At 36.5% G+C, this 14,386-nt stretch overlaps 1 protein-coding gene across 5 annotated transcripts in view; it reads left to right on the top strand.

The window, feature by feature from the left end:
* Nucleotides 1-5,110, top strand: part of LOC114939155 (juvenile hormone esterase-like) — a 39,723-nt gene extending 34,613 nt beyond the window's left edge. For 2 of the 5 annotated variants that reach the window (XM_085490134.1, XM_029313396.2), the window contains exons 4-10: nucleotides 1,497-1,779; nucleotides 2,327-2,512; nucleotides 2,899-3,083; nucleotides 3,178-3,349; nucleotides 3,731-4,051; nucleotides 4,288-4,432; nucleotides 4,520-5,108. In XM_085490134.1, coding sequence (XP_085346260.1) covers nucleotides 1,497-1,779; nucleotides 2,327-2,512; nucleotides 2,899-3,083; nucleotides 3,178-3,349; nucleotides 3,731-4,051; nucleotides 4,288-4,432; nucleotides 4,520-4,826 — 1,599 coding nt within the window. In that variant the 3' untranslated portion in view covers nucleotides 4,827-5,108. Of the gene's footprint in view, nucleotides 1-1,496; nucleotides 1,780-2,326; nucleotides 2,513-2,898; nucleotides 3,084-3,177; nucleotides 3,350-3,730; nucleotides 4,052-4,287; nucleotides 4,433-4,519 lie in introns of all 5 variants that reach the window. The other 3 variants (XM_085490136.1, XM_085490137.1, XM_085490135.1) reach the window with 3 other exon arrangements.
* The last annotated feature ends 9,276 nt before the right edge of the window (nucleotides 5,111-14,386 follow it).

The raw sequence follows: 14,386 nt of genomic DNA, 5'->3' as shown, positions 1-14,386 counted from the left end.
AGAGCGACAAATCATTCGTTGAGATGTAGGATCTTTTAAGTGATTTTAAAAGTTGTTTTTCGAGTATGAGGGTGTCTTCCGATGCATGTATCGAATCGTACTGTTTTGTACGTTGTGTAAGAATGTTAAGAGCTCCTCTATGCAAAAGCATAAGGGCGACAAATCATTCGTTGAGATGTAGGATCTTTTAAGTGATTTTAAGGGTTGTTTTTCGAGTATAAGGGTGTCTTCCGATGCATGTATCGAATCGTACTGTTTTGTACGTTGTGTAAGAATGTTAGGAGCTCCTCTATGCAACAGCACAAAAGCGATACATCATTCGTTGAGGTGCAAGAATATTTTATTTGATTTTAGGGGTGGTTTTTCGAATATAAGGGTGTCTTCCGACGCGTGTATTGCATTAATCGTTTCTGTACTTTGTTTTTGGCCCTCAGAACTTGCTCTATGCAAAAGGGTAATGGCAACAAACCCGTTATTAGAAAATCGCTCCTGAAACGTTCCAAACTTCAACCAGCTAAACCGGTGAATTAAAATTATGTACATAATAAAGATCGATGACATAAACAAAATTATGTGCATAATAGGAACTCGGCAAATTAAAATAATATTAATTAAATTTAATCACAAATTGTAAAACTGACAAACAACTTGGTTGTGATTCAAGCCGCGAAACAAACTTCGAAACAAGCAGCCATCGCGGAAAAAAACTCTTAATACTTTGATTAAAATTAAATTTACTTAGTTAACATATCTTTTTTTAAAGTAAGGATTTATGACTTAACAATATCGCCAAATTTAGAACAGATCCCAATTGGCTCTGATTAAACAACAGAGATTTTCAAGACATCTGAATCTTCTATTAGTAAATCTGTTGAAGAAGATCGTAATATTCAAAATAATGAGAAAAACAAATGCTTATCCCGTTTCATATCTCATTTTGTATTGCATGTGTATACGTTACTACAAGTGTTTGTTGTAATTTTTAAAATTTTACATATTTATTGTAGGCAGTGTTGTGCTTATTGTTAGATGATTTATAATTAGCAAAATAAAGATGAGATGAATATGTAAATTTACCTCATCGTTAGATAAAATTAAAATGATATTGTTTTAAATATATAAAAGATAAAATTATGTGGCGATTTATCTAGATAACTTCCAATTAATATAATTTTTAAGATCGTTTATGTAGACACAGTTATAAAAAAAGTAAATTATAAATGGGATATAAAAATATATTCATACTTTTATTTTTAAATTTTTATCGCTTCTTGCTTAAGTTCTAGTAATTAATTATTTTTATGCTATGACTCTAAAACAAATTATCTGAATAATTTACGAAAGGATTATGATTACTAATTAGTACTTTCTTTCATCTAAGATGCAGATATAAATCATACACCTTTTTATTATCTATAACAAGATAAGAGTGCGCCAAAATTTCATATAACTGATCATCTATAAAAATATATTTAGATAAAAAACACTGATTGTAGGATCCGCAACCACCAGAACCATGGTCCAGCGATAGAGACGCTTTGTCTTACGGATACAACTGTCTTCAGGTGGATATGAAATACACAGTCGGCAACGAAGACTGTCTCTATTTGAATGTGTATACCAATGATATGACGACTTCAAAGAAAAATGCTGTGATGGTGTGGATACATGGTGGAGGCTTTTTTGTGGGAGACAGCACCTCGGCTTTGTACGGTCCCGATTATATCATGCGGAAGGATGTGGTACTCGTCACCCTGAATTACAGATTAGGTGTTCTAGGTACATTATTAATTAGCTCAAAATCATTTTATGTTACTTGCGTTCAATAATCTACCTTTTTTTTAAGTAAACACATACACACGCATTCTATTTTCCACGATCCAAATAATTTACGTCTATGTATGATTTTTTTAAACTACCAATTTCAAAACAATAATCAATTATCATAACATTTTATAAATGTTTTTTTTTTAACAATTGTCGAATTATAAGTAATTACAAAAACTCGTGAAATCAATTTATTTAATCGTTAAACATTTTATATATTTACATAATTTATATAAATAAATAAGGAATATTAAATAATCGGCCAAACTAGCACAGATTAAAAGTTCGAACATGTGGTTGTGGTTCTTTTCAAGTGAAAAACGTTATAAACATTTTAACCACATGGTCAAAACGTCGTGAAACTTAATTTTAATTTGTGCTAGTTTGGTCGGCTATTTAATATTCCTTATTTTACTGACTAGCGAATACGAATATTTAAGACTTGATAGTAAACTTTACTAAACGTATTAACGACATGTTTCTCTCATTCTCTCTTTAGGTTTTCTCAATTTTGATGAGAAAATAGCAACAGGAAATCAGGGCTTAAAAGATGTAGTTATGGCGTTAAGATGGATTAAAAGAAATATATTGCAATTCGGTGGAGATCCCGATAACGTCACAATTTTTGGTCAAAATGCGGGTGGAGTGATGGTTCATTATCTAACTATTTCACCGTTAGCTAAAGGTACGAATCAACAGGACATAATATTAATATACATATATTAAGAATATTAGAAACATATTTTACACAAAAGAAAATTAAAAAATTTTATAGGTTTGCTGTAGCAAAAAAATTTTTAATAAGATTTTTTTTTCATTCTAACTTAAATTTTGATTGCAAACTATATAATATCGACGTTTTAAAACATCGTAGAAAATTACTTAGAAGATATCTGATAACATCTTTCAGTAAAAAAATATCGATTCTAAATTGAGAATTGAAAATTAAAACCACGCAGATTAAATTTATGTGTCATATCGAGTCAAAGAGGAAAGATGTAAAAATCTCACGATAAAGTCATATTAAACTTCAAGTGTCAATTATATTATGTGCGAATGTGTGCTTAACAGGTTTATTTCATAAAGCAATATGTCAAAGTGGTGTTATGACAGTTCCTTGGGCTTTCACTGAACAAGACGATGCTATCAATAACGGTCTGATGTTAGCCCAGAAGCTTGGTAATGCGACTTTTGATCCGGAAGACGCCTTGAAATTTCTGAAAGACATAGACGGAAGAAAATTGATAGCAGCGGAGGTCTTTTGACGCTCTATTACGATTATTGCAATAATAATGTTCGATGAATTACTATAAACTATTTTTTTATATTAAGAATATTATGTTCTTGCAGATTGGCTTAGATATTTTGCTTGCATTTACGCCGACCGTGGATTCCAAGTCATCGAATCCTTTTTTACCAGAAAATCCATTGCAATTATTACGTAATGGAATTGAAATACCAATTATGTTCGGATATAATAACCAGGAAGGCAATTGTTTCATTAATGCCACTTTTGTCGGCCGTAAATATATATATTTGCTTTTGCTTTTCATTATTACACATTATTAATTATTAGTATATCATGAATCACTATTTTATGTAGAATTTTCATAGATAAACGATCTGCAATATTTTGAAAATGTTTTGATGAACATAGAATGTTATAATAAATTTAATCAAAATTAATAAGTTTCAGGATTTCATCAATATATAACTTTTAAATGTACAAAATAATTATTAATTATTTATTAATAAAACCGTTTTGTTTCTACGTAATAAAGCTACATATATATTTATAATACCTAAATAAAAAATCATTATAAAAATTAAAAATTAAAATTAAAATTAAAATAAATAAAATCAAATAAAATTAAAATTAAAATCGTTATAAAAATTGTTTCAGTGGTAAACAACGAGACTTTAAAGGAAATTGATTATGATTTCAAGAAAGCCATATATCCTAGAGTTTTGCGTCAATTATCACAACTTGGGATCACGGTACCAGAATTACGATCATTGTATTTTGGTAATAAAACAGTGTCGGAGGAAACTATAGAAAATCTTTCTGATTTTATCGGCGATCAGCATATCTATAGAGGCATTATACAAGCAATTGATACTCAAATGAATTCTAATGTTAACGAGTCGACTTACTTGTACAAATTTTCGTACAAAAGTGAAACCTCTCCTGTGAAGAAAATATTTTTTCAAAAACCGCTTTCAGGTATTGCGTTGTTAATTAAAATAGAACTATGTAAGAATCAAATTAATATTACAGTTAGAAAAAAAGTAAACGTGAAATTTTTTTCTATATATGATTGTAAGAAGACACACGTAGTTCTGGAGAAATTTGATTTAAAAAATTTAGAGAACATTTAAATATAAATTTTATAATGCACTTGTAATGTATGGAAAAAATTATCAACGTTTGAAATTAATTTACGTAACAAAATTTTGCAGGTACATCTCACTTCGAGGAACTGGGCTATTTATTTTATCCTCATATAGGAAAAACATTCGGTGTGTTACCATTTGCACGTGGTACGCCGGATTATAAAATTATGGAATACTTAACGCAGATGTGGACAAATTTTGCTAAAACGGGGTACCGTAGACTTGACATTTTTTATACGAATATTTATTGTGACATCGTACAATCACGTAATAATAATCAATTACACATTTATTGCAGAAATCCAACATCTTCTTCAGCTAATTTTACATGGCATCCAGTGAAAAATAGAACTACGTATGATTATTTGAATATTATTAAAAAACCTCGAATGAAGATTCTTATTAAAGGAAACCAACGATGGGATTGGGAGAACAGACTTAAATTATCAAAAGGTTATACCAAATTCGAACAATTTTCTACCACACAGAACCATTCGTTAACTATACGAACTTCACACAGACCTATAGTATTAGATAAAATAAGAAGAAATCTAACTCTAAAATTAAATTCCTCTGAAAAAAAACCTTTTAGTGCAAAAAACTGACAAACTAACATAAGACTGACAGTGAGAAACAGATTGATGTGTCAATGGAGATCATTTGGAGACGATTTTTTCTCGGCAGAAATGTCGAGGCACCAATAATTTTTGAGTTATAAGCGATTGGAAAAAATTAAGCTATTCGTTTAATTATAACTTAAGTCTTATTATACCTTATTATTATACATTATTACTAATTATAAATTAGAAATTAAGCCTTGTGAAAATGAAATATTAACAAAACTACATTCTTTATTATAATAGAATTTTAATTTAAGATTTAGTTACTAAGATATATGTATGTACATTGTGTTTGCGCGTACGCTCGATTGCTGACGTTGAACGCTCACGCACGAAGCTACGGATCCTGACAATCGGGTTGTAAATCCGATCGTCGATATCCGTCTCGTGTATAGATTGCACAGGAAGATTCAAAGTGGACTGTATCTTAAGGAGGGTGGACGCGCTCCGATTGGTGCGCAGGATGGGTAACGATTTAAGCCACGTGCCGAATCGAGAACCAGAATACGGAATTATATGCACAAATTACACAAAAACAATCCATTTATTAACTAAATTTGTCCGAGAGTCACAATGTACATAAACGCAAATTAATTTGAAACCTTTACATAAAATCTTTATCTATTAACGAATAAAATAGTCACCGCGAAAACACGTACGACGTGGTTGTTAAGCAGTCCGAAATGTCTTACTATATGGTATCTAGCATGTGTTGCATGGACATCACCGAAAAACTATTTGTTGCATAACAATTGCTAGTTACGATGAACACGCTCAAACTCGTGTATCGAATCGTTCGAAATCTCACATTAAGATTTCGTGCACGTTGCCGATTGCGGCGAATGCGATATTAAATCGCGAACCGAAATGTCTCAATTAACATGAAGAATCACTGATCACATAAATGTTACAGTGCGTTGAGCACCACGGGCTCGAAGGGATGAAAAAAAGGAACGCAAACACAATCACGACATCAGGTATCAGTCCCAGATGACTGATCACGTGATCTGCGCGCTCCAACTCACGTGATCTACGCGTACCAAGCGAACACGCGCGAGCCTCATGTATACAATTATTACGTTCGTGGAAACAATCGGACTTCGGCACCTTGATATTTCACCATTGCGTGAATTCTGGTCCCAAATCACTGAATTCCGCTTCGTTAACAATGTTTTGAGCGCAAATTTTATGTCGCGTATATAACGGCGCACCTTGTTGCTACCGTTAATTAGCGAATGTCAAAGTGAACGTATTTCACATCTCACTTATCACTGAATCACAGCAGAATATCAATCTGATTATTTTTTTTTATTAATCAAACGAACTACGAACAATTAGAATCGCGACGGAAAACCCACATGTGACTAATCGCAAAGCCGTGCCAGGAGCGAATGCCCAGGTTCGATGACGAGGCAGTTCATCCCCGATCGATTCGATAATCGAACGCTTGAAGCGCGGCGTGTAGGTTCAGTGCGTGCTGCCCCGTGCCGGATTAACTCAAAAATTATAGAATTTCAAATTATCGACCTACTTCTTCATTCTCTTTGAACAAATAATAAAGTTCTTGACCTGGGGTCAACTTACTTCTGAACATACCGCCCGCCTCGAAATAAAGATTTCGAAATGTCTTACAGTAACTAAAGAACTTACCCCAGGTTTGGGTTTTTTTTTTGTTACATAAAGAGAAAAAAAAAAAGAAAAAATAAAACGTTAATCGCTTAATGATTTTTCGAGTGAGATTCAGTGATTACATATTGAACAATAACAGGCATTTGGTTGCTTACATGATTGAATAACAATATTAAGACATAGATTCTTACTAAACTTACATTATCGCGACGCGAGTGGTCTTGAGTAGTCAAGGATATTGAGCGCCGCCCGCCTTAACTAACTACGAAGGACTTGACTTGTCCTAATTATGCGAACGATTGAGACGTTGCATGCGCATTATGGAGTTGGGTTTTCCGCAGTACCTGTCTTACGTTCCGACAGTTGATCGATTAAGTTAATATCGATAGGTAGTAGGCACAATTTAGTTACTGGTCGCTTGTATTCGGACGTCGCTGTTTTAACTGAGACGACTCGAGTTAACCCGTCAGAGCCCGGATGACAATGAATAACTCGCCCTAATTCCCATTTACACGGTGGGAGAAGGGGGTTTTGAATCAAAACCATTGAGCCAACCTGAATCGGAGGCGTTTCTCGACGCACACTTTGATCTTTGTTGAAGAGTATTGACATAATCTGACTGCCACTGCTTCCAAAAAACGCTCCGTAATCTGTCTGAGTAATTGCCATCGCGACAATCTGTTTTCGTTCAATTGTAGAACGGAAGGTTCCGGATTCGTAGTAATGGCAGTCCCAATCAAAAGGTGACCTGGGGTCAGGAACTCGTAGTCGTCTGGAGTATCATTGAGTGGAGAAAGCGGCCTTGAGTTGAGGATAGCCTCAATTTTGCACAACACTGTCGTGAACTCCTCAAATGTCAATGCGTGTGAGCTTACAATTCGACGAAGGTGGTGTTTTGACACTCTTCACTCCTGCCTCCCATAGTCATCCAAAATGAGGAGCATGAGGCGGGATGAAATTCAAGTGATCCTATCTGTTGCGATTAAATTGAGACCAATCCGTATTGCGTGAGCATCCCGATACGCGCGGTGATAGCTCTTTATCGCTCCTGTGAATGTTGTACCGTTATCGAATACATAACTGCTGGCAAGCCTCGTCTGGCGGCAAAATCGTTGAAATGCGTTCAAAAATGCTGGCGTTGAATAATCGCTGACCAACTCGAGATGAAGTGGCTCGAGTGGCCAAACATATGAAAACGGCTATGGAAAGCCTTTGTGAGGTGTTCCTCACCAGAGAAAGGGTCAATGACACTGGACCGGCTAAACGTGCCGCGTGCAAACCCCCGTTTTGGGGTTGAACTCGAGTTGATGGGGAGGCCCAAAGATTTTCTACCTGAGCTCTTTCTCGGGCTCGAAGCACCTGTAGATAACGTTTAACAAACCTAATTTTTTAAAACCAAAAAATTTTTGGGAATTTTTGAAGGGGGAAATGAAACCCCCGGGTGCGCGAGGCTATGTGCGTGTACGAATGAGCATTGTAGTAATTTGGTGTCACTAGTAAAACTGGTGTTTGGTTGAAATGGTAGGGAAAGCTCCAATCTTCCCCCAAGGGAGTAGACCATTTGGTCTGGAGGATTTAAAAAATCAGCGTGTTTCTTTTTAACTCTTTTGATTTTAAGTAAAGTTTCTTGTTGAACCCTCTGTTGAATCATAGCAAACCAAAAGTTCGGAAAAAAAAAAACCCAAAAACCCCAAAAAAAAAAGGGGGGGGACCGGACTGATCTTTTACTCCGCGTGCTTCCTTTTAAATTTGTTTTGATCGGATAATTTGCAGGACGTTTTTAAATTTTTGGCCCCCATGAATACCTGAGCAAACTCCCCTTTACGGGTACGTTTGATGAGCTTCCATGCCTTTTTCCAATGGTTTTGGTGCTTGATAGAATTTATGAGGCCTCATCAGAAAAATCAAAACCCTGACGGCCTAGCCCCCTTTTTGGGTATCAATTTGGCCGGAACCCGGGGCCACCCCCGGGGTTTTTTTCCCCCGGGGGGGGTTTCATGCCAATACCGGTTTTGGAACGTGTTGATTTTTTGGTACTCTATGGCTCAAATTTCCAATTTTTGGGGGGGTTCTTTGGGGTGCAGAACTACAGTGGATCTGTCCAAAAATAAATCGCAATTCCCCTTAAAAAGAATGACTGCTTTATAAGTCATCAGCGAACGCAGAACCACAGAAATTCGAGGGGGAGGAACCGTCTTGTTTAAGAACCGCTTTAAATCGCCCGCAATGAGCGAGACCGTATTTTCCCGAAAGGGGTCACGCGTAAAAAAACCATGCGCGTAAGCGATTGTGGATGCGTCCGCAAAACCCGTTTCCCGTTCCTTCCGGCTCAAAACCTGTCCAGCACTCATTGAATTTTTTTTTGTAGATAGGTAATACTCGGAAAACTTTCCCGATAAAGATTTCGTCCCCGGATAATGTCGCCCCCCCGATACGGTGTCGCCAAATTGCTGCGAAATTTTTTTGCCTTTAAAAACGCAGGTTGACCCACCCAGCGGGTCGAAAAAATCTTGCTATTGTTGTAGAATTTCTCGTTTGGTGTTAGGGAAAATTTCGATAATTAATTTGAAAATGAAAAAAGTCTGTTTGGGTTCCCGACAAAACCGAGGATTTTTAGATGTCATCATCTCCAATTTTTTGCGTAAGCCAATCCATGGTCAGGCTGAATATCTAAACAAACTGGTGGTTTCTGCCCTTTCCGGGGTCGAACCCCACGGGTTCAGCAAATTACAAAATTTTGGGGGAGCTTTCTTTAAATGTGATAAACTCTGCACCAATAATACAGCATCGACGTAGATGTTTTCTCTTAGGATGGGGGAGCAACGGAAATGAAACTCCCTCGTCCAGTTCAATTGTTTGATACTGAGAGCAAGAAAGTCTGCGCATGGCCGTAGTAACGGTAAGGAGTTGATTTCCTTTTGTTATTTGTGGGCGACCCCAGTATCCGTTGGTGTCCTTTTCTTGATCGATTAAAATTTGGCATCATTTTAGCGATGTCCCCAAAATATACATTTTTTTTGCCTCCAGCGCAATATAACTGCTTTAATCGGGCTGCAATTTTGGGGCCGGGGTACTTGAAAATTTTAAACGTTCCATTGGGTTAGAGGAGGGTTTGACCGATCTTAAACGGGTTTTTCGAACTTTTCTCCTTGATGACTGGATATGAGGGATTAGGTCCTTAACATTATTTTAATCAAGGGGCGCTTGCTTTTATGATTTTTTTCTCATTCGCGCATGAAGTCCAAATTCTTTTGCAAGGTGGGTTGAACAAAATTTTCGAAATTTGCGCGAAAATCGGGGTTCAGCATGCTGCGAGGTCCCTATTTTTTAGGCGGGGCCCCCTTTAAAAGGAGTCGCACACATCTGCCTTGCTGTTCAGTATGCGGCTTTTAAGTGTCCTCGCTTGTTTATCTTCTATGGACGCATAACTGTTGGGGTTTCTTCAAACCCCCCCAAAAAACAAAATTTGCCGTTCCCAAGGGGAGCAGTGAGCAACTCTATACCTTTTTGTGAACGGGTAAGGGACCTTGAGGTTGGGGGTCCGACATGCATGAAACCAAAGTAGACCGACTACAGGGGTTTTGATACATGATTAGGGTTGACGTGGGCCAGATAGAACCCCCCGAAAGCGATTGTATAGCGTCGGGTTACCTATGGGTCCATTTTCGTATATTTACAAACCTTGCATAAATCAGCTCCAATAATTAGGGCTAGGAGTTATCCAGTCGGATCGTCTCCGCTAAGTCAAGTTGGAGTGTGTTTTTTCCCTTCACGTAATGACGAACGTGTCTGGAGCATACTTCGTCAAAGCTCTCATGATGTAACTACCGTGGTGAAGGTTTGGGCCGGTTTATCCGAGGGGAAATTTAATTAACCGGGAATCGCCCGAAACCCGGGACTGCACGCTAATCCCCGAATTGAAATAAAAGTTTGATACGAGGTCCCTAAATTTTCGCTAACCCCTTTTCCTAAAAAATTATTCTAACCACCGTCAATAGGGGGTCGACTTAAGGGAAGCCCGAAAGCGAATTTTTTTTCCCCCTTTTCCTAACAACCACAGGAGTCGGTATGTAGGAAAGTGACCGCTGAAGCGCTTTACTTTGTAATTATAACTTCTGCGATCATGACGCAGGAATGCTCGTTGTTTGTTTCAATAGCCCGAGTCAAAGTGGACTTGTTTGGGGTGCCGCTTGCACATTTGCGACACTGATTTACTCTGACAATAGGCTAAGTGCTTACGCTTAACAATTGAAACCGCTTAATTTCTTATCATTCGGCGTTGATCCGTGCTCTTAAAAAAAATTGTTTACACTTAGAGAGAAAGTGAGATTGTTTCAAATTGGACATGCAAAATTTAAATCGCAGTTTTGGGGGGGCCTTTTCCTCTCGGGGACCCTTTGTTTTTATCGTGTTCGGAGTGGGGTTTCCCACGCTATGCGCGCGAAAATAACGTTCAAGTCTTTTTACGTTGGGGTTTTCTTATCGCTACTCTTCAATTTCCCCCCTCGACGCGTACAAACAACTTTTGTGAAATGAAGTATCAAATACGCTTACAAAATCCCTGCGTACGTCAAGCGTTTCAAATTCGCAACGCTTTTCCGTTTTACTCGCAATCGTAATTTCTGACGCTGATTCGCGAGTCATCTTTGGAAATGAAAAAGGGCGACACATGTACTTTCGATCAAAAACCCTCTTTTTTTTCAAACGCGTGGGGTTTAAGCTTTCCACGCACCTTAAAATTTTTCCCCGGGGGTTACTTATTCCTGATAAAACGCTCGCGGCCGGGCCTTCAAAAATAGAGATCAAAAATGCATACAGTGAAATTTACATTCTTTGTTATCTATATCAACGACTAAAACGGTCGCGAAAGGTCTCCCCAAACTTCGTTTTTTTTTAGAAAAAACGGGAAATTTTAAAAGAGGGGAAAGCTTTAAAGAGAATGACGATGCGTCCCTTTGCGCAAAAAATTTCGAGGATTATCTCGACTTTCGACAGGAACCAGGTTTTCTAGCATTCGTTCATATGAAACCGGGGTGATTGATAAGATCTTCGTGAAGGGCGAAATTTATTCTTTTTGAATAATTATTTCCCTTGATCATCCTCTGGAAAAAGTTAGCAATGGGTATTGTGCACACCTTTAGCCATTTAGCTTGTAAATCCCATCCTGGCGAAAACCCTTTCGCCGTCAAAAAGAACGACCCAATCTTTTTTAAAATTTTCGAAGGGTCGAGCAATTGAGTGGAAGATTTTTGCTGATTTTCAAACTCTTCCTTTTGCCCAAAAGTTGTTTATGAATATGTCCAAAAAACCCTTGCTATTAAAAGCGATTACTTTCGACTGTATCTCGAAACACGCCCCCCCTTAATATCACTGGGTCCTTATTCGGTTCTCGATTCTCTTACGCTCCCCATCCGGCTCGAAGGGCCAAAAAAAGTTTTTGGGGTCCTCGATTTTTGACTTAAACCCCACCACAAGCTACGGGTCCCCGACAATGGGTGTAATCCGATCGTCGATATCCGTCTCGGATAGATTGCACGGAAGATTCAAAATGGTGTATCTTAAGGAGGGTGGCCCGCTCCCATTGGGGCCAGGATGGGGAACGATTTAAAAACCACGTGGGCCAATCGAGAACCAAATACGGGAATTAATGCCCAAAATTAAAAAAAAATCCATTTTTTTACTAATTTTTCCGAAATCACAAAGTACATAAAAGCAAAATTTTTTGAAACCTTTACATAAAAACTTTATCTATTAACGAATAAAATAGTCCCCCCAAACACTACACGTGGTTGTTAACATCCGAAATGTCCACTATTGGTATTAATGTGTTCATGACACCACCGAAAAAATATTTGTTTCTAACAATTTCTTTACGATGAACACGCTCAAAATCTGTATCGAATCGTTCGAAATCTCACATTAAATTTCGTCACGTTGCCCATTGCGGCGAAAGCGATATTAATCGCGAACCGAAGTTTCAAAAAAAGAATCACTGATCCCTAAATTTTACGTGGCGTTGAGCACCACGGCCGAAGGGGTGAAAAAAAAAAACCCAAAAACACACCCACGACATCAGGTTAGCCCGATGACTGATCCGTGATCTGCGCGCTCCAACTCACGTATCTACGCTGCCAAAAACCGAACACGCGCGAGCCTCCATGTTAACATTATTACGTTCGTGGGAAACAAACGATTTCGGGGCCCCCCCCTTTTATATTTCACCTGGCGTGATTTTTTGGTCCCAATCACGAACCGCTTTGTTAAAATGTTTTTACGCAAATTTTTGTCGCGTAATAACGGCGCCCTTGTTGCACCGTTTAATTTTCGAATGTCAAGTGAACTATTTTCCCCAAACTCACTTTTCCCGAATCACAGCGAAATCATCTGATTTTTTTTTTTATTATCAAACAACACAACATTTAAAAGCGCGGAAAAAACCCCAGTGACTATCGAAAACCGTTTGGGGCGAATGCCCCGTTCGATGACGACAGTTCACCCCCATCGTTCGATAAACAAACGCTTGGGGCGGCGTTAGGGGTTTAGGGCGTGCTGCCCCCTGCCGGGTTAACCAAAATTATAAATTTTTTAAATTACGCCTACTTCTTCATTCTCTTTTAACAAAAAAAAGTTTTTTGACCCGGGGGCAAATTCTTCTAACAATTGTAAAAAATTGAAAACAAAAATCTTTGACATCCCTCTCACTTTTTTGGGTTTTTAAATTTTTTTAATTTATACCTTATAAAAAATTTAACCCTAAAAATTTTTCCTATAAAAAATTTTAATTTTGATTTATCCTATTTTTCGATACTTAAATTATTGTATATTATTACCTTAATTACTCGAAATAAAAGATTAAATTGCGTTCTATGTTAATTTTTTCAGGGAACTACGTTTAACTTTTGGTAACACTTAAAATTTAACCATTTGTACTAAAATATTTTTTTATTTTTTAAAAAATGACATTGAAAAATACTGTTTATTGTTATAGTTTACTTACTTGTAAAAAATTTTTGTTTGTTGTACAGAAACAAAGATTTATAAAAAAAATTATTTTGTTTAAATAAAAGATTCTTTATCTGCGCCAGACAATTTTTTTTGCAATATCAAACAATTTGTTTATAGTATTTTTTTGCTGTTACCTGTATATATTTTAAAAGAGCGAAAATTTTTCCCTTTTAGCACCAAATAATTATTTATTCAAGTTTTCAATTTTTCAGAACAACTCTTTTTACGTCGCGTAGTTATTAAACACAAAGAAAAAGTCTATATATGTTTTATATAAAAACTTATTTTTTTTTTTTAAAAATTACCAAACATAAAATTTTTTTGAGTCTCCTTCGTGCATGTCGAACAAGTAAAGTAAATGGGGTTTTTTAAGGGGCTTAGTCGGGGACCGTCGAAAAAGCACTATCTTTTTTAAAAAATGCCTTTCGTGGAAAATCATATGCAAACTCCGGGGGGATCTCAGATTTCAATAAGTACAGAGAAAGATTTAAAAATTTTCCCTCTTTTTTAAAAATTTCACTTTGAAAATGATCAAAATGTTTATTGATAAATTTTTAGGGGTAACTTTTTCCATGAAATTTAGCCCCAGTCCCCCCTTTTAAACTTGAAAAAAAAAAAATGTAAAAATGTAGTAAACTTCTTTAACTTTATCTTTATAGAAAAAAACCGCACTCTTAGAAATTATTAACTCTAGAAAAATTTTAAAAAGTTACGAGAATTAAACCCCTTTTCCTTATGCAATATAAAGGAAAATCAATAGAGGGAACCTAAACGATAAATTTTTCCTTCATAATTTTTTTTTAAATCTAAACAAAAAACGCGCTACGAGCGCGCGCCACATTTCCAATTTTTATTAACTTTTAATACTTAGAAATTGCCGAAAAAACTTTTTTCCCAAATTTGTATATTTT

This window comes from Nylanderia fulva, unplaced genomic scaffold, assembly GCF_048542155.1.
Source record: "Nylanderia fulva isolate GAGA-0341 unplaced genomic scaffold, ASM4854215v1 Scaffold98, whole genome shotgun sequence".
Classification (NCBI taxonomy): domain Eukaryota; kingdom Metazoa; phylum Arthropoda; class Insecta; order Hymenoptera; family Formicidae; genus Nylanderia; species Nylanderia fulva.
Note: the sequence above shows the minus strand (reverse complement) of the source record. Positions and strands in the feature narration are given on the sequence as shown.